This window comes from Tupaia chinensis, unplaced genomic scaffold (assembly GCF_000334495.1).
Source record: "Tupaia chinensis unplaced genomic scaffold, TupChi_1.0 Scaffold147038_1, whole genome shotgun sequence".
In the NCBI taxonomy this organism is placed as follows: Eukaryota; Metazoa; Chordata; class Mammalia; order Scandentia; family Tupaiidae; genus Tupaia; species Tupaia belangeri.
Window position 1 is genome coordinate 1,821,280 of NW_006206889.1, and position 23,576 is coordinate 1,844,855.

General features: G+C 52.3%; 1 protein-coding gene across 2 annotated transcripts in view; it reads left to right on the top strand.

The window, feature by feature from the left end:
* The window catches only part of RRP1 (ribosomal RNA processing 1), a 13,149-nt gene extending 7,402 nt beyond the window's left edge, over nucleotides 1-5,747 (top strand). For both annotated transcript variants that reach the window (XM_006169441.2, XM_006169442.2), the window contains 6 exons: nucleotides 133-350; nucleotides 1,887-1,966; nucleotides 2,708-2,805; nucleotides 3,049-3,068; nucleotides 4,068-4,181; nucleotides 5,298-5,747. In XM_006169441.2, the coding sequence (XP_006169503.1) occupies nucleotides 133-350; nucleotides 1,887-1,966; nucleotides 2,708-2,805; nucleotides 3,049-3,068; nucleotides 4,068-4,181; nucleotides 5,298-5,536 (769 nt within the window). In that variant the 3' untranslated portion in view covers nucleotides 5,537-5,747. The remainder of the gene's footprint in view (nucleotides 1-132; nucleotides 351-1,886; nucleotides 1,967-2,707; nucleotides 2,806-3,048; nucleotides 3,069-4,067; nucleotides 4,182-5,297) is intronic.
* Nucleotides 5,748-23,576: the final 17,829 nt, after the last annotated feature.

Consider the following 23,576-nt stretch of genomic DNA (forward strand, 5'->3'; position numbering starts at 1 on the left):
GATAAGTGGTTTGGTCTATCTCTGTATCAGAGAGGAAGGCTGTCAAGGGTATGGGTAGGCAGTTGAGTCTGTGCAGCTTCTGTGTGAGAGTCCTGCCTAACAGCTGCTCTGGCCTCTGCTCTACCCTGTCAGTTCCCTGGTTTTGCATAACATCGTTCGAAGCATCTTCGACGCGATTGTGGAGCAGGCTCCGTTTGCCATTGAAGACCTAATGAATGAGCTGGACGCACAAGGGGAAGAGGTGGAGATGTCAGTGGGTGATGACGATGATGAGGTGTTAGACAGTGATGACGAGTCCTTGGAGGGAGGTGAAGTGGAACAAGACCTGCCGTCCAAGAAGCCGCCCAAAGGTGGGGATCTCAGTACATCTGGCTCTGGGGTCAACTTGCCACCCCCAGGTGCCTGTCCTGGGCTGAACCAGCAGGATCTCTTGCTGGATCACTCCAGTCACCTCCTGACTGGTCCCCTTGTTTCTACCCTCACCCCTGAAGTCCATTCTCAGCACAGGAGTCCGAGGGACCGTTAAAAACACAAGATACTGGGTCAGCCCTGTAGCCTGTGGTTAAGGGAGCTGGATCCCACATGGCCAACTGCAGCTTGTGTCCCAGCCCTGGCTGCTGGGAAAACAATCCAGGCACATATGCGTGTGTGCTCCAAATCCCGACTGAATGGAAGAATAGAGGAGAATAGACTGATACGACCAGGCTCCACGTGTGGGGATGCTTTTCCTACCTCTCTATCTCTATGTCTCTCTCTGGCAAGGACGTGTGCCCTCTGGCTATTAAAAAATACACAAAGCACAGATTTCACCCCAGCCTTTGGCATGCTTGTGGCACTCTGGTACTCTTGGGACCCTCTGTGCTAACTGCTGGGTCCCCGCATGTGCTCCTGCCTCAGGTCTCTGCACCTGTCCCTCCTGGCCGCCCTGACCACCTCACCCGAAGTACAGCCTCCTAGCCTCCACCTCAATTCCCAGGCTGGGTTTCTGCACATCAGGTGTCACCTCTGGCACCTCACTTTAAAGCCAGTTCATTGTGTCCCTGCTTTGAGGGCAGGGATCTCTGTCCATGTTAACAGTGTCTGGGCTGCCACACTGAGTGGCGCCTGATGAATAAAAGTCAGGTGGACAAGCAGACCACATCCCTGAATGGCTGTGGGGGACTCTGGAGTGGGGCCCCTGGTGTCTGGCCCCTACCTCCGGTCCTACTTAGTGTCTTCCTGTCTTGATGGTGTAGTTCCCGGCCTGGCTGTGCTGGGTGTCCTGTACTCTGTCCTTATATCCTATTGCTGTGCATTTTCTTGACCTCATTCACTGCCTTTTCTGGAGTATACCCATCTTTCTTGTTCGTCAGCATATCCTTCCCCCAGCTCGCTCACTCTGGCTATCCTGTGTGTTCCTTACCTGCTTCTCCCACGCCCCTTGCATACGCAGCAGCCGGAGGCACCCCAGGAGTCTCCCAGCCAGCCCATCAGGCAGGCTACACCACTACCACCTCCAGAGCAAACTGGGGACTAGCTGTCTGTGTTCTTGCCCCATGCCGCCCCTCAGTTCTCTGGTGGCAGGCAGTGCAGTCAGAGCCCAAATGCCCAGCCTGGCATCCAGTGCCCGACTGAGGCATGGTCTCTCGTACTGCTGATCCAGACCCACCCATGGCTGGCCCAGCTCCCCTCCTTTCTGACACTGCCATTGCTGCTTAGGATGCCTGCTGCAGGTCACTCTCTGAGGCCTGTGGTGGCACCACCCCCTTCATCAGAGGCCACCCTGTGCCAGAGTCTTCATCTAGCTGTGCCTGCACTCCAACAGGGTGGGAGCAGAGGACGCTCAGATCCTTGCTGTTCTTGTGGGGACCTGGGTCTCTGAGCTCACGGGGTCCCTTTTGTTCTAGGCTCCATCTGTAGGACTGAGCCGAAGCTGGGTGAGCGGCAGGAAGAAGATGACGGGGATGGCACCAGCCTTGTTCTCCAGGTAGGTGAACTGGGGTGAGTGACCTCTGCTTCCTGCTCTGCTGCTGACTGGAAGAGGGGGCGTCATGGAGGAGGAAGGCAGATATCTGACTTGGAGACACCCTCACCAAGGTTAGCTTTGCAGTGTGGATGGACAGCCTGACCCCTGCTGGTCTGTAGGGGAGCTACAGGATGCTGGGACCAGGGCTGGTTGGGCAGTGCAGTCTGGGCTCAGGCACATCCACACTGACCAGGCCTGTGAACTCTCGTTGGGGTACTGGGCTTAAATGAGACATAACGCTGAGTGGCTAGCATTTGGGTCCGAGCTTAGCACCTGGAATGCAGAGTTTCAGGCAAACTGAGATGTAAAGTATCTTTTTAGTGAGTTTTAGGTATTGACTGCCTGTCAAGTTAATCCAGTTTGAATATCTTGTGTTAAGTAAAATGTACCTGGTTAGTTTTGCTTGCTTTCTTCCTACCCGTCTGCTGTGGCTTCTGGAGAGCACAATTACGGGCCAGGCTGGCCTGTGGCTCTCGTTAGCTCCCTACTGGGCTTTGCTGCCCTGGTGTGGGGGCCCACGGTGCGGCCGGCAGCCAGTGTTTTCTGGAGGAATGTTGGGATGTTGTTAGGTGTTCTCGTGGCCCAGGCTGGGCAGAGAATCCACCTGGCGACCGCACACTTGCTATCTGATGTTTTCCATTTTTGAGGAAGGTGGGAGGTTCCTGACTCTTCACCTCTATGTTGTTTCTCTTTTTGAAACAGTTTGACTATGCGGCGGTTGCTAATAGACTATTCAAAATGGCCAGTCAACAGAACACCCCTTCTCAGAACAGGAAGCGTCTCTACAAAGTGATCCGGAAGTGAGTGTCCAAAGGCGGCTGGTGCTATCCTCTCCCACCACCATTTGTTATTCCCAGGGCCTGAGCTCTGCCCTGCTCCCTGTTAGAGTGGCTTCAGCTGGGTGGCAGGTCTTCTTGGGAAGGTATCCCACCAATGGCAGTGTGTTCAGGGTCCCCTGTACCCGCAAGGGAGGTCCTCTGGGTATGGCTTCCCCCGTGGTGGAACTACAGCTGTGGTGAATGCCTGTCTGTCTCGTTCTTTAGGTTGCAGGACCTGGCTGAAGGTGAGCCTTGGCCCCACCACCGAGCATGGCCACCCGGCTTAGGAGGAGTCCATCCTTGGAGTGAATCGATTCCAAGTGTCTCTTCACAGCATAAGCTGTCTCCATGCAAACAGGCTGCTAGCATTTCTGGAGAAGTATAGGGCAGGCCTGAGAGACCCCATAGCTCTTGATTTGATAGATTTTGCTGAGTGGTTCTTAAAGTTGAGCTCCCATCAAGCTCTGGAGGCTGGTGCAGTGGTGCCGCTGCTGGGCTGTCATGTAGCAAACGTCCCTGCCATGTGGCTGTAGCCCAGGGGGCTGGTTAAGCGTCTGAAAGGCAGCTGATTAGGAGGTTTATGCTTGGAAAATGTAGCCTTTGCCCCAACATTGCCTTATGAAAACTTTCAAACATATGGCACAGCGAAAGGCTCTTATGGTGGTGTCTGGACATTCGCCTCATTAATTCTGACTTTAACGCTGTGCTGTTCCTGTTTGAGCACCTGTGCGTCTCTTTCTTTGTCGCACAGACTTGTGTAACCTGAACTTGTCAAGGTACAGAGAACATTACCATTGCCCAGAAAGTTTCCTTGTGCTCCTTTCAGCATAAAAACTTGTAAGAAACAGACCTTGGCAAGTCACAGATCTAAGAACTAGCTTTTTAATATATGATTGGTTCTGAGCTGGGGTGGTGCAGTTAAGCTCATTGATTTTAGCATGGTGGTTTTTATTTATTTATTTATTTATTCATTCATTTATTTTAATTTGACCAGAGAGAGAGAAAGTGAAAGCAAGCTACCAGGTCTAGATTTCAAACCGTGGTTGGCCATGAGGGCGTGTCCAGCACCTTAACCATTGTGCCACCTGCTGGCCCCAAGCATGGTGTTTTTCTGAGCAAGTTGCTCCTGGGTGCCAGGACAGGGTCTCCTCACACACTTTGGGGTCCATGTAAAGCAGCAAACCTCAAAGTACAAGTCCCAGCCCTTCCCTCAGAGCCTCTTGACCGTCTACCCCGGTTCCTAGGCACCTTCCCTGAGGACGATGTTCCAGAAAAGGTTTATGGAAATCTGCTCCAAGGGAGGCAGGAGAGAAAGAAGAAGCGGCGTTCATCTAAGTCACGGTTGCAAAGCAAGAAAGGTAGGACTCCAGGTGTTTATGGCCTGGGAAGGGGCTCTCTGCATGGCTCCTCTGTCTGCCTTGCTCAGGCACTGGGATAGCTGTCTCCCTGTGGCTCCCAGGCATCCAACCTCAGACCCACTTACACCTTTCCCTTCCTCCCTGGGAGTGCCTGCTCTGTGTGTAGCTGGCTCCAGACGGTAGTGACAGCCTCTGGGTTGGGCTGCCTTTTCCTGCCATCCTTCCATCCTTGATCTGGGCGCCACCACTCTTCTGCATGCTCCAGTGATCCCTGAGCTGCACCTCCCATCCTCCCTCCCAGCCATCTATGGCTACACAAGTGTGGTTGGCATGCGACGTCCTCACCTAGGGCTGCCCTGGGCCTGTATGGACCTGGCTCAGGCTCCTGCCTACTGTGGGGTGGGCTGTGCACATCCACCTGGCAGCCCTGTGAATCATCCCAGGCTCAAGTGGCCCCAACTCCTGGGATCTGCCCTTTGCAGGGTCGCTGGATCCTCCTCCTCTTCCTCTGGCTCAGGTCACCTCTCCCTCAGGCCTGTTCCTATTATTTCTCAACCTGGGTGGTGGCTCTCGCCAGCCTGCCCTCTTGGTCTAGGCAGTGCACCCCTGCCAGACTCCATTTTTATGGCTCTCTTGTGCAGTGAGTTAAAACCGCAGACCCTGGCAGTCAGACGGGGTGAGTGCCTGTAGTCTAGCTCTCGGGAGGCCAAGGCTGGAGGGTCACTAACATGAGGCCAGCTGGACAATGTAGCAAGACCCTCTCTGTAAAAATAAAACAGGACACCCTGTGGGCCTGATGTTTGGAGCCTGTCCCTCTGTCCAGTGTCGTCCCTCAGCTCCACACCTTGTCTCTTCCTTCCTTCATGCCATTGCTGCCCATCCTCGGTCCTCCTGGCCGTCTTCACACTGGGCTTTCTGAAGGCCTGACTTCCAGGCCCAGCCTCCCCTAGGTGTGAGCCAGCACAGGTGGCATGAGGAGCTGGTGCCCAATGGACCTGTCTCCCCTGGTTGGCATTGCACTGTGCCGTGTGCCCGGTGCTGGCATGTTCTCTCGCAGAAGAGAAGGAAGCATTCTGTGTGGGGGCAGTGTCTGCTCACGTGGCCTTGTGTTGTCAGGAAAAGGTGAAGAGGAGGACACAAAGCCAGACCCGAGCTCCAGAAAGAAGAGCAAGAGGAAGTGGACCAGGAAGAGGGGCCTGGGGGCTGACTCCGCAGAACCAGCTGACTCCAGTGGGCAGCTGGGCAAGGGCCATGGCCAGAAAGGGGCTCGCTGGGGGAGGAAGAAGCATCCACAGCTGTCTCGTGCCACAGCAAAGCCAAAGAAACAGAAAGGGACTCTGGAGAGCAGGAGGTGACACAGCGGGCCCAGGGCAGGCAGCGAGTTGGCACTCTCCCGAGCTACATAAGGGGACTGCAGCTGGGCTTTCCCACAGCCCTACCTGTGCTGTGACAGACAGGTGAAGTTCCAACTGAGGACTGCCTGTCTTCCTTCCATCGAGGCTGGGCCCCAGCTGAGGGCCGCCACCTGCCTGTGGCATCTGTGGAATAAATGCGATCCTTCCCAAAGCAGCGTTGATGCAGTGTGTTCACAGAGATACGGTGCCTGGACCTGGAATGGCAGGCAGGCTCCGGAGCAGCGCTTGTGCTTCACATCTGTTTTTGTGGGGAAAAACCTGTCTACATGGACCTAAGAAGAAACTGGGCAGTCCCTAGAGCATTAGCAGTGCCTGCTGGGCAGGGCATGTCCTCCCTACCTGGAGTGTTAGGGCGAGTGTGCTCTGTGTGCAGCCCTGCGATGGCAGGCTCTTCCACTTGCCCTCGTGCTCTGACTTGGAGGTGGCATGCCTCCCCTCTCCACTTCAGTCTTTTCAACCATGCCACTCTTCTCAGCAGGCCTAAGGCAGCTGGTCCTGTGCCTTGCTGGACTGGAAGTCATGGAGGAGGCAGCAGGTGGAGTGTACCCCCAGGGGTCTCCCACCTCCACAGAACAGAAGAGTGTACTGCCAGTGGCCACAATGGGCACTGTGCTTGACTTGGTCTACGTCATGTGGTTCACGGGTGCCCAGCCGATCAGACTGTGCTGAGCTTAGGTAGGCAGGAGTCCCAGGGATGGGGTGGGCTCGGGAATGAGGGGCTCAAGGCCTCTGACTGTCATTCTGCTGAGACTGGACTGAACCCAGGTCCCAATGCCCTGCTGCCTTTGAGCTTGTCCTCACCTGGGAGTGTCGAGCAGAAGCTGCAGGTGGTGAGTACTGTCTTTGGAGCCTGAGCTGTGCTCCTGGGACCCAGCTGTTCTGCCCACGGAGTCTGGAGGAAGGGAGTGGCCACCGTCAGCACTGGGTGCAGGTGTTGTGTTTGTTGTAACAATGCCTTGTTGTAGAAGTTTGGGTCAAACGTAAGGAAATGCCATACTATAGAAATTTCTGAAAAGTATCTTGTCGTAATTCTGAAGTCGGGAACCATGATGAATTTTGCTTTCTTTTTAGTTCACAGGAGAGATTTTTCCCAAAGCTGTATCAGAACAATAATTTTTTTCCTCTGGATTTTTTTCTCCTTAATCCAGATAGAGCATGAGCACACATGAGAGAGAGAGAGAGAGAGAGAGAGAGAAAACAAGAGAGAGGAGTGCCCCTGAGTCTGGTAATACTGTGGTCCCCTTCCAGACTTTTAGCCTGTCAGGTCCTGGTCACTTGCATATGTACCCAGAATGCTTCAGGCTGACAGGGCCTGGGATTTGAACTCCGGTTGCCATGTGGGATCCAGCTTTTCTTTTTTCTTTTAAAATTATTTTATTTTATTAATTGATCAGAGAGAGGCAGAGAGAGAGAGAGAGAGAGAGAGAGAGGGAAAATGAGAAAGCAAGCCACCAAGTCTGGGACTCAAACCTTGGTTGGCCATGTGGGAGTCCAGCACCTTAGCCACCGTGACACCTGCTGGCCCCAGATCCAGTTTTTCTTAAGTGGCAATAATTTGCTGTACCATGGAGCCAGCCTCGTTACGTTTTCTTACTATGTTGAGGCCGTGCTGTGTACTCACTTCTGTGTCTTCAGAGCAGTGAGTAGCTTCATCAACACGAGAGAGAGAGAGAGAGAGAGAGAGAGAGAGAGAGAGAGAGGAGTGCCCCTGAGTCTGGTAATACTGTGGTCCCCTTCCAGACTTTTAGCCTGTCAGGTCCTGGTCACTTGCATATGTACCCAGAATGCTTCAGGCTGACAGGGCCTGGGATTTGAACTCCGGTTGCCATGTGGGATCCAGCTTTTCTTTTTTCTTTTAAAATTATTTTATTTTATTAATTGATCAGAGAGAGGCAGAGAGAGAGAGAGAGAGAGAGAGAGGGAAAATGAGAAAGCAAGCCACCAAGTCTGGGACTCAAACCTTGGTTGGCCATGTGGGAGTCCAGCACCTTAGCCACCGTGACACCTGCTGGCCCCAGATCCAGTTTTTCTTAAGTGGCAATAATTTGCTGTACCATGGAGCCAGCCTCGTTACGTTTTCTTACTATGTTGAGGCCGTGCTGTGTACTCACTTCTGTGTCTTCAGAGCAGTGAGTAGCTTCATCATGCTTCTGACAAGTTTCTGACTTGCCCTCCTGTCACTGTACTTGTGGACTCCGCACTGATCGCAACTGCACTTGGAGAAAATTGTGCAACCCTTGGAGAAAATGAAAATGGCTGCCTACATCATACCACGAGTGAGCTTGTGCTTCCATGTTGCTACTGTTTTTATTTTCCTATGCAAACAGCTTTATTGAATACACACCAGGCAGTCCATCCAAAGAACGGGAATTGCAACAGGGTTGTGATGTGGATTGTGCTGCCTTTCCCCCCAAGAAAACCTTAAACTTACAGAAAAGTCACAAATAGAGAGAGGGTTCCTCTCCCTGCCCCAAACCATTTGGGAACATGTACTGACCAGTGCCTGTCACCTCGAGTAGTTCAGGGTGTATTTCTTGCTATCAAGACTTAAACACAACTGTCAAGTCATAAGCATGGCTTCCTCACTGCTATCTATTCGACAGTTCTCAGATTCATTCATGTCCCATTGATTGTCTCTGGTGTCATATATGGCTTCAGGACCAGTTGGAATCTTTGTCATTTCTCCTGGTTCCTTTGAAGATTGCTGCTTGGATGACGGTGCTCACAGACACTGAATTGACACCTGGAGAAATAGGTGTGTGTGTACACACATATCCTAGGGAAATAATGTGTGTGAACACATGAGCACATACATGTTTGCACACTTTACACCTACCCATCCTACCTGCCTTCCATCCACTTGTTAAGAGTTTCTCAGAGCAGTAGAATGTGATCAGTCTGCTCGGGCACCATGACAGTACCACAGACTGGTGGCTTAAACGACAGAATGAATTCTCAGTTCTGAAGGCCAGAATTCTGAAGTCAAGGTGTCAGGGCTGGTTTCTTCCTAGGCGCCTTGGCCTATAGATAGTGCACTCACGTGGCCAAGGTCTCACCTTTATGACCTCTAACCCTAATTACCTCCCTCTAGGCCTATTCTAGTACAGTCATACCGAGGGATGGGGCTTCAGCCTATATGGTGGAGGGTGGGGTGCTGGAGACCCAGAGCATACCCATGTGAAGACCGTCTGGAGGCAGGATCCAGCCTCTTCAGAGGACTTCAGTTTTAACATCTTAAACTGATTGGATGAGGTTCACCATACTATGGTGGGTAGCCTGTGTTACATAGCATCTAATGTAAATGTTAATCTCAACCAAAAAATAACTTACTAGAAGCATAACACCAAACATGAGTGTTAGACTAAAACCTGGGCCTCACAGTCTAGCTAAGCCAACCCCATGGAATTCACCTTCCCACTATTTGTCATCTATCTATAGCTCTCCTCCACCCATGAGGTGCTTCCTGCTCTCTAAGACTCTGGGAGTATTCTGTTTTTTTTTTTTTTTCCCCTCTCCTTTTTTTCCGTTTACATATTTGTACTTTGTCAGTTGAGATCTGGCTATCTGTTATCCTTAGTATATATAATTTCTTTTGGAGAGGTTTTTCACTATGTGGCGTGTACGCTCGCCAGATAGAGACATAGAGACAGAAAGCGAGAAATCACCCCCCAGGGGGGATGGTCACGCCGCAATCCCTTCTCTTCCATTCTCTTGGGATCTTGGGCACGCACACACACACACACACGCCCGGCGTGAGTTTTAAGCCACCGGGTCCGGGACGTGAATCGCAGTCGACTACGTGGGAGTCCAGCGACAGCCATTACGCTAACTGCTGGTTCCCCTTAGTATATTTTTATGTGTGGCCAAGGCCCACCCATCTCATGGCCTCTTCCCTTTGTAAGCTGAGCTCCTTTATTCCAGGCTACTGCTCAGCCAGACGTGTCCACCCTTAGGGACTCCATGTATAGCTCTTCTGCATCCCTGGGTGTGTGATTTGCAAACACCTTCATGTTTGACTTCCTGCCATCATTTATCATGGATCCAAGTGTCCACTCATCTACTTACCTGTTTTCCTACTTACCTGCTGATCTATGTCCATCACCTTTCATCTGTTTTCTCCATCTACCTAGATTCGTATCATCTATCCTTCATTTCTATCATACCAGTCATCTATATTACTGATCCACCTACCCATCCAGATACCTAGTTATGACCTTGGAGAACAGATGATTGAAGAACCATGGTAATTCTGGCTGCACTCCTATTTATGGTGTCACGCCCATGGTGACATCTCCCCAACAAATGGCACTCCCCATAAAGCCCTTTCATTTGCATGGAGCTCTGGCCCCTCACTGAGCAACAGGCAGGGAAAGGAAGCTGAGGGGCCTTACCAGCCCCTGTAGGGCAGCTTCTAGTCTGGGGTCTGCACAGGTGCAGTTCCAGAAGCCACCGTTGAGGGGAGCTCTTGACTAATGGGTTCACCAGGCTGGGCCACCAGGGCATCTCCAGTCCCTGGTGAGGGGTTGGAGTGGGCATAGTAAGGGGGCTGTTCACAATGTCCCAGGTGCCCTGTGGACAAAGTGCTTGCCTTGTTCTTTCCCCCAAGCAGAGGTCCTGAAGGCAAATTCCAGGGCCAACACACGGTCCTGCTGGGTGGGCCCCGGAGGGCTGGCACCCCAGAGGCACTCAGCCACATGTAGCCTCTGCTCATTCCCAGCCATGCCCAGCCTGGTGGCCAGCACCAGAGCAGTCCTGTGGGTCCTCATGTTTCTGGGTTTCAAGTCTTCAGGTGGACCTGGCCACACAGGAAGTAAATGAACACCTCTGTGTGCCTTAGGTTCATGTCCTGAGGTTTCGGGTGGGGCATTCAGTGATTGGGATGGGCCACACTCTTCTCTGCCCCTGTCCTGAGTCTCTGGGTGCCCTCCTCCCGTATCAGAACTCTGCTGCATAACAAACTGCGGTCAGCGACCTGAAATGACACGTCGGTGCTGGTGGGGTGTCCTGCGGGTCATGCTGTCCTTGCTGAGGTCCTCAGGGGCCAGATCATAGTTTGGAAGGGCTGAGGGCAGCTGAGGCTGGGTCCTATTCCTGCTACTGCTCCTGTGGCTGCAGGGCTGAGCCGTATCCTGGCTGGGCTCTCCCTGAGCTCTGCAGATACCACAGCCCCATCGCCTGGCCCTGTGTGACCTAGCAGTGCAGCCTGGAGGCCAGCAGGAGCGGTTCTCACACCTAGGTTCCCTCTGATGCCCTCTTCTCTACTGACCTTCAGGTAGCTCAGGTCCCATCCATGGGGCAGAGCCATGCAGGGTGTGGACACCCCAGGGGTGTCCCAAAATTCTGCCCACAGCACCTCTGCCAGCTCCTGTCCCCAGAGCCCTACACCTCTCAGTTCTTGGGCCAGGGCACAGACTAAGCAGCCTCTCCACCCCTGCCCCTGGGAGCCCCAGCTTTGGGAGCTCAGCAGAGAGCAAAAGGAATGGAGAACACTGGACCTTTGGGTGGGTCAAAGCTGGGTAGGGTGGGATTGTGGCCCCAGACTCCCTGGATGCCCAGTTTAGTCAGCCTCACCCCTACAGGACCTGGCTCCAGGATTGGGGGATTGGCCAGCCAGCAAGGGGGAATGCAGGGCGCCATTCTAGATCCTCCGTCCACTTGACCTTCATCCTAGGTGGCCCAAAGAGCCCATACACCTTGAGCCTGTCCAGCCCAGCCCAGCCCACCTCCCCCAGGTCAACTTGTTCATTCCTCTGGTGCCCCTAGGTCTTCCCAGGCCTGCTCTCTATCTCCTGTCACTTCCAGGGTCCCCAGAACAGGGCCCGGTATGTGCCTAGTTCCTGGCCAGGGGCAGGTGGGTGCTGGGTGAGGAGTCGAGTAGGTGGTACCTGTTGTTTGCTGTCTGGTGCAGCAGCCCTGTCTAGGGTGCAGGTGCACATCTAGGGGTTGCCAATGAGAAGGCTTCTGTGCAGGTAACAGGTGGCTCCCCCCCCCCTTTAGGGCTTGCCAGCTGGCTGCCTGGGTGTCCTGCCTGGACCTGGAGCTAGCTGAGCTTTCCTGGAGGAAGACCTGGGCAGGAGCCTTGTGGCTGGTCTCTGTGGACGGCCAGGATGAAGCAGAGGAAGCAGGTTTGGGATTGGCTGGTTTGGGTTTCTGTGGGCTCTGGCATAGGGGCTGTCCCTAGTAGGGTGGTTCCTGCCCTGGCTGATGAGGATGGGAGATAGTGACTTGAAATATTGGGGTGTGGGCTCTGGATTGGTGGGTTTGCACGTGAAAGGTAATGCTTGGGGGGTTCTTTTCCTATCACTAAGACTGGCTCACCCAGGGAGGGGCGGACCCTGCACCTCAGCATGACCTTAGATGACCAAGGTACAGAAAAATAGAACATGGCTACTACACGCACCCAGCTTACTTGCCAGCCTGTTTCTGCTGGGTTCTGCCCACAGGCAGGAGGGACGTGACAGAAACAGAGACAGAAACATATCTGGCCCTTTTTCTACCCACTTCCTATCAGCTGGCAGTGCCTGCTGCCCAAGCAGCAGGGCAAGACAACCCACAGAGAAGCTGTGGAGGGCAGGCCCACCAGGCAGAGGCGGGGAGCAGGGAGCAGTGAGGGCGGAACAGGGTTGACATCAGGCTGTGGATGGCACCCAAGCCATCTAGGAAGTGTGAGCACAGATCCTTTCACTGTCAAAGCCAGACATGGAAACCCACTCAAAACCAATGGTTTGTGTATGGTTTAACAAGCGGCTCTAGGGTGTTCACTACCCAGGAAGGCAGCAATGCTATAAGGCATGTGTGCTTGCTGGAGAGACAGGGAGAAAAAGAGAAGAAAAATGAGAAAGCACCCCCAACCCTCAGGGAGGATTGTCACACTGCAATTCCTACCCCCTCAGGATTTGGGGCACGCACACACACATGCCTTGCTTGGTTTTCTTTTTTCTTTTTTTTGGAGAAGTTTTTGCTATAGGGCGCATGCGCTCGCCAGACAGAGAGACATAGAGACAGAAAGCTAGAAATCACCCCCCAGGGGGGATGGTCATGCCGCAATCCCTTCTCCTCCATTCTCCTCTCGGGATCTTGGACACGCACGCACACGCGCCCGGTGTGAGTTTTAAGCCACCAGATCCGGGACGCGAACCGCGGTCGACTACATGGGAGTCCAGCGACATAGCCATTACGCTAACTGCTGGTTCCCGCCCTGCTTGTTTTTAAAGTTGAGACTCAAACCATGTAGTTGGCTATGGGGAATATAACACCTTAACCACCGTGCCACTTGCTGGCCCTATGGTTCCTTTTTGTTTATTTTTTAAAGAGTTATTTTATTTAACTTTATTTAATTTTGACCAGAGAGGGACAGAGTGAGAGAGAGAAAGTGAGAAAGCAAGCCACCAGGTCTGGGATTCAAAACTGCAGTTGGCCTTAACCACTACACCACCTGCCGGTCCCTGGTTCACTATTTTTTTTTTTTTGAGAGTTTTTATTTTTAGTTTTTTATAGGGTGTGTGTGCGCTCACCAGAAAGACAGAGAGAGACAGAAAGCAAGAAGTCTCTCCCCGGGGGGTGGGGGAGATGGCCATGCCGCAATCCCTTCTCCTCCATTCTCCACTTGGGATCTTGAGCACACACGCACAAGCTCCTGGCTTGAGTTTAAGCCACCGGGTCCAGGTCTCGAACCACAGTTGACTACATGAGAGTCCAGCAAGATAGCCATTGCACCAACTGCTGTTACCACCAGTTCACTTTTTTACAGTTATTTTTTAAATAAAAATGTATTTAATTTGTTATTGTTATTTTAATTTGACAAGAGAAGGAGAGAGAGAGAGACCAAGAAAGTGAGAGAGCAAGCCACCAGATCTGAATCTTGAACCATGGTCAGCCATGTGGGAGTCCAGCACCCTACCACCATGCCACCTGCTAGCCCATATTTTTAAATAGTTTTATGAGCCCAGGGGAAAGGCGTATGCTGATGGTGGCCCTTCTGGTTTATGGAGACTTTAATACCCACTGTGAGGGAAAAATGCACATAATAAAATGTACCATTTGTGGCATTTAGTACATTCACAATGTTGGGTAATTATCACCACTGTAGTTCCAAAACATTCTCATCATCCTAAAACAAAAACCCACACACATTAGTGGTCAGTTTCTATTCCCTCCTCACCTGACCCCTGGCAACCACTAGTCTACTTTCTATCTCTGTAGATTTGCCTGTTCTGGGTATTTCATAGAAATAGAATCATGTACTTGGACTGGCCCCAAGTAATGGTCTGCTCATTAAGGGGGCTGAATCCCAGATGGCTGACCATGTGGTTGGAATCTTGGCTCTGCCGGTGTGAAAAACATGCAGGTGCATGTGCTTGTGCACCTCAAATCCCATCAGGACAGAGAAATGGGGGAGAAGGGATTGTAGCATAACCACAGCCCATTAAGGTTTTTTCTCCCTCTACCCCTCTCTGTCTCTCTTTGGCAACTATAAAGATTTTTTTGGCAAAAGAAAGAAAGAAAAAGGAATAGAGAATAGTCATTGTGTGGCCTCTTGAGCCTGGTTTATTTCACTTTGCATAACGTTTCTAGGTTCATCCACATTGTGGCCTGCAGCAGAACTTTTTTTATGGCCGGAGGGCTCTTGCACGACAGACCACCCATCCTTATCTATTCCCCTGTGGATGGCCACTTCTGCTATCCGCCGCTTTCACCACTACAGATGGTGCTACCGTGAATGCAGCTGTACACTTTTTGTTTGAGTCTTTATTTCAATGCTTTGGGGTCAACATCTTGCAGGGAATTGATGAGCCCCATGGTAACTCTGTGTCCAACACCAGCCCACTTATCCGGTTACTTTCGCACTGTGAAGGCCATGGGCATAGGGGTGGGAGAAGGCCCCAAGCATGGTACTTTTGCAGGAGAGGCCATCGCTGGAGACTGGGCTGAGGGCCCAGACAGGCAAATTAGTGCAGGTGCAGTCAGATCGTGCAGGCAAGACATTGGGGAGGTTTGTGGGGGAAACCCGACTTCCTTAACTATTGCAAAGCAGGACTGGCACCCAGGGCCCTAGGCTCAACTTCTTGGAGGTGTTTTATATACTCATCTCTCTTACTCTCCCCTGCCTTCTGAATGGTTCCAAAAGGAACTTTATAACTACTGCATACTTGGTCCCCTCCCTTTCAGTCTTCTAAAGCATGGAGATCCATGCCTGTTCTGAGGCCCACAGTCCGTGGAGAGTAACAGTGCTCTCAACTCTTCCGTTCCACAGCTAAGACGACTCAGACCCATCTGGGTGTTAGGAATAGGACAATGGTGGCTGGGCCCCAGGGGAAAGGTGTGTGCTGATGGTGGCCCCCCTAGTTTATGGACTCTGTAGTATCCACTGTGAGGGTGCACAGTGCCCAGGAAACCATCCTGTCCACCCCTTAAAGCAGTGCCCTCCCTCATCTCCACACTGTATGATGAGTCCTCAACATGCTTACTCACACGGGTGAAAAATGTCTTTATCCTGGGAAACTGCCAACATGTCACTGTCCTGTGTCCCCAGCACTCTGCTTTAACAGTTCTCAGCTCTTGGCTGGTCCTCATTTAACCTGGATTGTCTTGAGTTGGTGCGGGCCTTGATTTTTTTCTTTTTTTCCAGAGAGATTTTTTGCTATAGGGTGCATGTGCAGAGAGAGACAGAAAGTGAAAAGTCACCTTCCAGGAGGGATGGCCACACCACAATCCATTCTCCTTTTAGGATTTTGGGCATGCAACCAATGTGAGGGTTTTGTTTTTGTTTTTTAAATAATCGTTTATTTAATTCCATTTGTTATTATTTTTTAACTTTATCAGAGCGAGATAAAGGGAAAGTGAGAAAGCAAGCCACCAGGTCCAGGACTCTAACCGTGGTTGGCCATGTCATAATCCAGCATCTTTATCCACCACATCACCTGCTGGCCTCATCTCAGCATGGGTTTTAAGCTGTTGGGTCCAGGACTCGAACCGCCATTGACTACGTGGGAGTCCAGCAATGTAACCGTTATGCCATCTGCTGGTCCCCTGTACTCTTTGATTTTAACACATGTAACTTGAGCCTACACTCATGGTGGCTAATTGGGACCACTCTCCACTCAGCCATCAGCTGAGTATTCTTTCCTATGTAAGCAAACTTACTTTCCCCTGCTGGACTTCTGGGTGTTCTTTGGAATTAGTTAACATTATGGACAAGCCCTCTCAGACGTCGGGCTCACCCCCTTACAGCCCAGAAGGACATACATCCTGGTGAAAGGTGTAGTGGCCACACACTTCCGGAAGGCCAAATTCCGCTCTGTCGGCAGCAGAACACTCCATGGTCCTTCCGTGGCTGTCCCACTGTGGGGAGCAGCTCCAGGTGAGCTGCTTGCTGCTTGCTGTTTCCCAAACCAGTGTTTGCCAGTCTTGGGTCTGAAGCCTCCACTGGGCTAGGAGGGGCCACCCTGAGGCTAAATGGAGTGACCCCCTAAGGTGTGTTAGCAACTCACTTAACAAGAGTCCCGAGGTAGCAATCCCAGGCTGTTGAAATGGTCAGCTCTAGATGCAAGGGCACGGGATAGCCCAGCTCACCCAAAGGATGGAGGGGAGTGGGCCATGGACCAGGAGGGGCTCCCAGCAACTTGATCTTCTGTCTCATTGGTCAGAAGGGGCTGGAGGCTCCTCTCAGGCTGGCTGTGCATGGACATGCTTGAGGGGGACAGCTTTCCTGCTCTGCCCACAAGCCTGTCTCCTCTTGCCCACCACCCCTCACCCCAGAAAGAGCCTCAGTCACCTCTGTGATAGGCTGTGACCCCCAGAGCTCCACCCTCACTCAAACTGTTATCAGACAGGAAAGCTGGGAAGTGTGTGAAATACTTGGTTCTTCTGGGGCCAGCAGGTGGCATGGCAGTTAAGGTACTGGACTACCACTTGGCCAGTCATAGTTTGAGTCCCAGACTTGGCAGCTTGAAAATCACACCGGGCATGTGTGTGTAAGTACCCAAAATCCTGTGAGGAGGATGGAAGAGAAGAGACTGAGGGAATGGCCGTTGCCCCTGGGGCGGTGATTTCACACTTACCCTCTCACTGTCTTTCTCTGGCGAATACACACACCCTATGGCAAAATCCTAAACATAAATAAATAAATAAATAAGTAGAAGGGAAAGAAGGAAATACTTGGTTATTTGAGCCTTGATCTCTACGGTTAGAGACCTGAGATTCAAATAAAGCCACAAGCACAAATAAAATAGGAAGTTTTTAATAGAAAAGTGAAGATTTTATTTATTTATTTATTTGAGAGGTTTTTGCTATACAGTGCATGCACTCGCCAGCCAGCCAGAGAGAGACGGAGCGACAGAAAGCGAGAAATCACCCCCCCAGGGGGGATGGCCACGCTGCAATCCCTTCTCCTCCATTCTCCTCTTGGGATCTTGGGCACGTACGCACACACGCCCGGCATGAGTTTTAAGCCACCGGGTCCGGGACTCGAACCGTGGTCGACTACGTGGGAGTCCAGCGACATAGCCATTATGCTAACTGCTGGTCCCGAAAAGTGAAGATTCTAACACAAAAACACACCCATGCCAGAAAGGCGACTGAATGGCAGCTGTCCCGAGAACACCAGTGCTGGGAAGGCTGGGTGTTATCTCAGTGTGTGCTTCCCACGAGTACTCACCAGGGAGGTCTGTCAACGAGCCGGCTCGCTTGCTTGATTTCGGGGTGGGGGGCTTCTGTTGTACCTGGTACTTCTCATCAGGTAAGAGAATTTCATTACTTGATGGGGGACGTCATAGCATGCCCAGTGTGGACTTTGAAGGGCCATTCTGCGTGTACCAGTTTAATGCCACTAGTGGGACGTGGGATGTTGACCAAGCGGGAATTCTTGTGTGCATATGCGGATGGCAGGAGGAACAATAATAACCTCTAGGCTTTTGTTTTGTTTTCAGGTTTTGCTATCAGACGTGTGCGCTCACCAGAGAGAGACAGAGCGAGGGAAAGTGAGAAATTACTGCCCCCAGGAGCAATAGCCACATTGGAATCCCATCTCCTCCATTCCCCCAAAATCAAAATAAAAATCAAAATCTTGAGATGTTGAGCACACATGGAAACACACTGGGCATGATTTTCAAATTGCCAGGTCCAGGACTTGAACTACATAGTCGGCTAGGTGAGCTCCAGTGCCTTAACCTCCACGCTACCTGCTGGCTCCATCTCTCTAGGTCATGTGGAAAAAAAAAAAAAAAAACCAAGGTAATAAAAAAGTGAGATAACTTCCCCTTCCCAGAGTGGGGTGGAACTCTGGAGAGTCCAGAGTGAGTCTGGAGTGAGCTGGCTGTGACCCTCGATGAGCTGCGATTTGTGTGGCAGGTGTCCTTCTGCCATTATCTCAGGACTTCCTGCTCCTATTTACCTAGAACATCTCCTACTCCAGTTGTCAGGCTCCTTAGCTGTCCCAAGCACTCTTTGAATCCAGCAGGTGCCCACATTCTTACCCTCACCCCTTCTAGGGACTTTTTTGCCATGATATGGAACTCTTCCACACCTGTGCAGACTTGGGGTACTTCCCCGCAGGTAACTTCACAGGTGAGGTAGCAGCCTCCTTGGAGCAGGCGTCCCCAGCCCAAGGTGCTGAGCTAAAGGACACTTCTGGGTAGGCAGGGAGCGGCAGCAGGACCCACCTCTAAGGTCATTTGAGGATTCAGTGACTTAATACATGGGAGGCACAGAGCGGGCTGCCTGGCACAGAGCAGCTGCGGACACACATCAAGGATGTGATTCTCAGCATTTTCCCATTCTGCTTGGCCTGCGTCAGGAGGAAGTAAGGAGGCTGGCATGGAATCAGAGACTGGAACCCAGTGGAGAAGTCCTGAACTGCTTCTAGACCCCCGTATGGAGAGACAGCATTTCCTTCCTGGGTGACAGGCAGCTGGGGAGAGGAACGTGCCCCTGCCTCAGAGAAACACAGTGAGCAGTGAATTTAAAAGAAGTTATATTTTTGGAGAGCCTCTAGCAACAGGAAAGTACACTCATCTCCTGAGAAAAAAGAGGCAGTGTTTTTTGCTAACCTGCCAGAGACGTGAAGTTCATTAGCAAATGTTTCAGCTAATTGTCTTCTCCAGAGTTCTCTTGAAATTCAAAGGCTGCATTACAGTAGTAATTTGTGTCTTTTAAATAGCCAACTATAAATAGAGGGACAACCCAGGCTGGAAGCAGCAAGGAACTGAATGCTGGAAGGTGCTTGGAATAGCAATTAAATTGGAAAGCAAATCGCGTGAATCCTCCTGTTAGGGGTGTTAGAGCTGAGCCATCACTGGGAAGGAGGAAGAGGCAAGGCCGCTTAGGTTCCAGCCTCACTCCAGCCCTCCAAGGACCCGGCCACCCCTGGCCATAGAGCTGGCCACAGTGTCCCTACCCTGGAGTCTGCCTGGCCTCCGCATGGACTTGAGCACTGTAAGGTCTGTGTGGGGCTGTGTGGAGTCCAGAACCAGACCACGGTCAAGCCTAGAGCACAGAGACGGGCCGCCCAGGAAGGAGCTCCCCAGCCAAGAGCATGCTTCCAGCCTGTGCAGTTCATTCACACGCTCAGCCTCAGCCAGTGTGGGGCCAGAGCACGGGCCCTGTCATCATCCACCAGGTGATGGCCACTGAGCCCCTGCCCTCCTGGGGTCTCTCCTCCAACCAGCAGTCACCTCCCCCGGCTCCTGAACCCTCTCTCTATGAAAATTCCAGGGTGGTTGGGCACCCTGCAGAGCTCAGCGAGGAGCTTCTACACCCAGACTGCCTCTCTCCCACCTGCTTCTTCCTCTCCTTAGGGCCTGGACAGCCCCAGTGGGACCCTGGCAGCCTGGGGGTTGATGAGAGTCCCTGGAATGTTCGGCCAGCAGGGGGCCCAGCTGCAGGAGGGGAGCAGGAGCACCAGCCACAGGCTGCAGGGCTTGGGGCGGGTACAAAGGCAGGAACAGCAGTGTGTCCCGGTGCCATGGCAAAGCCGGGTGGTTCCAGATGGAAGTCTGTGCACTCGGCATGGGCAGGTGCTGCCCTGCTGGGCAAGGGCAGAGTGCGACCTGGGCCTGGCGTCTGACTCTGAGGTCACCAGTGCCTTCAGTGCAGGGCCGTGAGTTTGCTCGCTGGGTGATACCTCCTGTTGTCAGGTCACCAGGTGGTGTGGCAGGATCTCACTGGATGGGTCTTGAGGAAGGTGCTGGACAAGCCAAGGACCTGTTCTGCCCGGGGCTACCAGGCAGGGCTGCAGCCACACTGCCTCATATGGAGAGCATTTGGGACCCTTGGGGCTGCTTTTGGCCTGATGTTTCCAGATGGTGTCATCTTTAACCCCCTTGAAGTGAGGGTAGGATAGCTCCTATGCTCTCACGGAGCCAGCGGGCCTTCTGAAAGTGGTTTCAGTCCCAGGGCCTCCTCACCTCTCCTAGCACCAGTCCGACTCAGTCCCCAGAAATTAGAAACCAGATCCACCACGTGTGTTTGCTTCAGCAGCAATTTCAGGTTGGAGCCAAGACGGCCCTGCCAGGTTGGCTGGGTGTCTTCCATGATGCTCAGCTCACTCCAGGGCTGGTCATGTGTTTGTGGGGACAGGGGTGCAGGGCAGTCTGGGCTCCAGCTGCAGGGCCTGCCATGGGGGTGAGGGGATAGGCTCTCAGAATCAGCCAGTATCGTGCCATGGCTGCCTGAGGTGGCTGGTTTGCGGCCAGAGCATAGCATGCTGGTTTCAGCACAGATGGCATGATGCGTTCGTACATGGTAACGTGACCGCCATGTCCCTTCTACAGCCACTGCGCAGGCAAGGCCCCACCTCTGTTCTGCTGACTGCTGAGGAGCAGCTGTGCCAGGGCACCAGGTCCAAGTTCCTTTCTGGACTCACCCCTTCCCCAGGGGTTGCATTTCCTCTAGAGCTAAGGCAGGGTCAGGTCCACCTGCCTCTGGGGTGCACGGGGCAGACCCCACCTCACCAGGCTCTCATGGCTGGCAGGGATGGACAGCCCCTTGTATGGTGGCCAGCGCCCTGTTTGAGGTCAGAGTGGCAGAACTGTCACCCTTGGAATGGTCTTTCCTGTGGGTCTCACAGGGCCATAGGCTTGCAAGAAGTACCTCCCACTCAAGAGGGCCCCACGGGGCTGCCCAGGGTCCCTGTCAGCTTCGGCTTCCTCCTCTCCGATCTCAGGAAATGGGGCTCCTCATTGGAATGCCCTTGGCCCCAGCTTTCAGGTTGAGGTCACCAGGCTGTGAGTTTCCTTGGACAGGGATGAGTCTATCCTGTCCATTGGGACAGCATGGCCCAGATTCTGGGTTCTGAGGGAGTCTGACAGCTCAGCCAGCCTTGAACCTGTCCCTGTGGCCCAAGTCCCCACGAAACAATAGGCCAAGGCAGGGAGGGGAATAACCTCAAGGTTCACAGCAAGGGGTTGGACCCCCAAACACCACGGTGACATGCCTGAAGGGCAGCTGGCCTGGCTTTGTCTACTTTGGGCACCAGAATCTGACTCCTGGCTAGGGTAGATGTTCAGTTCTGGGGTTTGCTCACTATAATGACTGGGTAGCCATTGAGAGACCTGGTGACCCAGGGTCTGTTAAAAATGGTGGAGGTTGGGCCAGCAGGTGGCATGGAGGTTAAAGCTCTGGATCCCACATGGCCAACTGCAAGTTTTGAATCTCAGACCGGGCTAACCCTGGCCTGTCTAGGTAGAGGCTTTTTGCAGGGAAGTGCCCCTTGCCCACAGCAGTGGCCTCTGTTGCCCACATGAATGGCAGGTGACAGTGGAGGGTATGTCCTCCCCAGAGATCGATTAGGGCCAGGGTGCCCAATCAGTTCTCCACCAGGAAGAGGAACATCCGGAGTCTCTGGAGGGAAAAGCTTGTGAGTGCGTATGACTCTTCTCTGAGGGAGGTCAGGCTCTTTTTATCTTCTTTCTTCTTCTTTCCTAGTCTGTCTTTCTTTCTTTCTTTCTTTCTCTTTCTTTCTTTCTTTCTTTCTCTCTCTCTCTCTCTTTCTTTCTGTCCCTTCCTTCCTTCCTTCTTTTTCTTTCTTTCCTTTTCTTTATTTCTTCTTTCTCTCTTTTTCTTTCTTTCTCTTTTTCTTCATTCTTCTTTCTCTCTTTCTTTTTTCTTCCTTTCTTTTTCTTTCTTTCCTTTCCTTCCTTTTTTTCTTTCTTTCTCTTTCTTTCCTTCCTTTCTGTTTTTGCCATAGGTGCATGTGCTCACTGGAGAGAGCCAGAGAGAGAGCAAGAGGGAAAATGAGAAATCATCCCCTGGAGGGATGGTCATGCCACAATCCTTTCTCCTCCATTCTCACCTGGGATTTTGGGCACACACACACATGTACCCAGTGCAAATTTCTGGCTGCCAGTTTCAGGACTTGAACTGTGGTCAGCCATGTGGGAATCCAACACCTTAACTACCATGCCACCTGCAGGAGGGGTTATGACTCAGGGGTAGAGCATTTAATTGCAGATATACAGACCTTCTCTTGTTCAGTCTCAGTCACTGAAGAGGCCATGCACCCAACAGGCTCGAGACAGAGGAAGGATGAGAAGGGTAGGGAGGGCATCGTGGTGTCTGATGCCAACCCCAGCACCCATGAGTGCCTCATTCCAGGGACCTCCACCATTTTCTTCTTTCTTTCTCTCTCTTTTATTCTTTCTTTTTAAGTTTTGATAGGGCACATGTGCTCACCAGCGAGAAACAGAGAGACAAAGAGAGAGAAAGTGAGAAATCACCCTTTGGGGGAAACGGCCACATCACAACTCCTTCTCCTTTCAGGATTTTGGGCATGCACGTACATGTGCCTGGTCTGAGACTCAACTTGGCCATGTGGGATCCAGCGCTTTAACCTCCACACCTTCTACTGGCCCACCTCCCATCGTTTTCAACAGACCCCAGGTCACCAGGTCTCTCTCTCTTTTTTTTTATTTTTGGAGAGGTTTTTGCTATAGGGCATGTGCACTCGCCAGACAGAGAGAGACATAGAGTCAGAAAGCGAGAAATCACCCCCCAGGGGGGATGGTCACACCGCAATCTCTTCTCCTCCATTCTCCTCACGGGATCTTGGGCACGCACGCACACATGCCCGGCGTGAGTTTTAAGCCACCGGGTCCGGGACGCGAACCGTGGCCGACTACGTGGGAGTCCAGCAACATAGCCATTATGCTAACTGCTGGTTCCCACCAGGTCTCTTGATAGCCACCCAGTCATCATTATGAGTGAATCCCAGAACTGAACCCCAACCCTGGCCAGGATCCAGATTCTGGTGTCCGGAATAGGCAAAACCAGGCCAGTTATTCTTCAGGTATGTCACCATGGAGACTTGCATGTGGCAGAGGTTTTCTGGGTGTTCTCTCCATCTCACAGGCTCAGCACCCCATCCTGGGCTTCATTCTGCACCAGCAGGTTGGACGGGGATGTGTAACAATGGAGTGACGTGCCTGCTTGTAGCCGGTGCCAGAGCCGAGCCAGCCCTTCATGGGATGAGCGAGATGCCCATGGACAAGTGGCTCAAGAGTATCTGGGGTAAAGGCACAGCCAAGGCAGCGCCGTCCTGCCCGCCTGCTCTGCAGTTGCTCTGGTCCTGCCCCTGGCCTCTGCCTCCCCAACTTTGGCATCAAGCTGCCCACAGCAGAGATGCAGAGAGAGGGAGGCAAGGCTGCAGGGCAGGGTGAGAATTGCCTTTATTTAAAATTTAGGTATTTGTTCACTGTGGATTTTTTTTTTTTTTTGGAGAGGTTTTTGCTATAGGGTGCGTGCGCTCGCCAGAAAGATGGAGAGATACAAAAAGCAAGAAATCACCCCCAAGGGGGTTGGCCATGCCACAATCCCTTCTCCTCCATTTTCCTCTCAGGATCTTGGGCACTCATGCAAATGTGCCCAACATGAGTTTAAGCCACTAGGTCCGGGACTTGAACCACAGTCAACTATATGGGAGTCCAGTGACATAGCCATTACGCCAACTGCTGGTCCCCATTGTGGATGTTTTTAGTATCAAATTCAA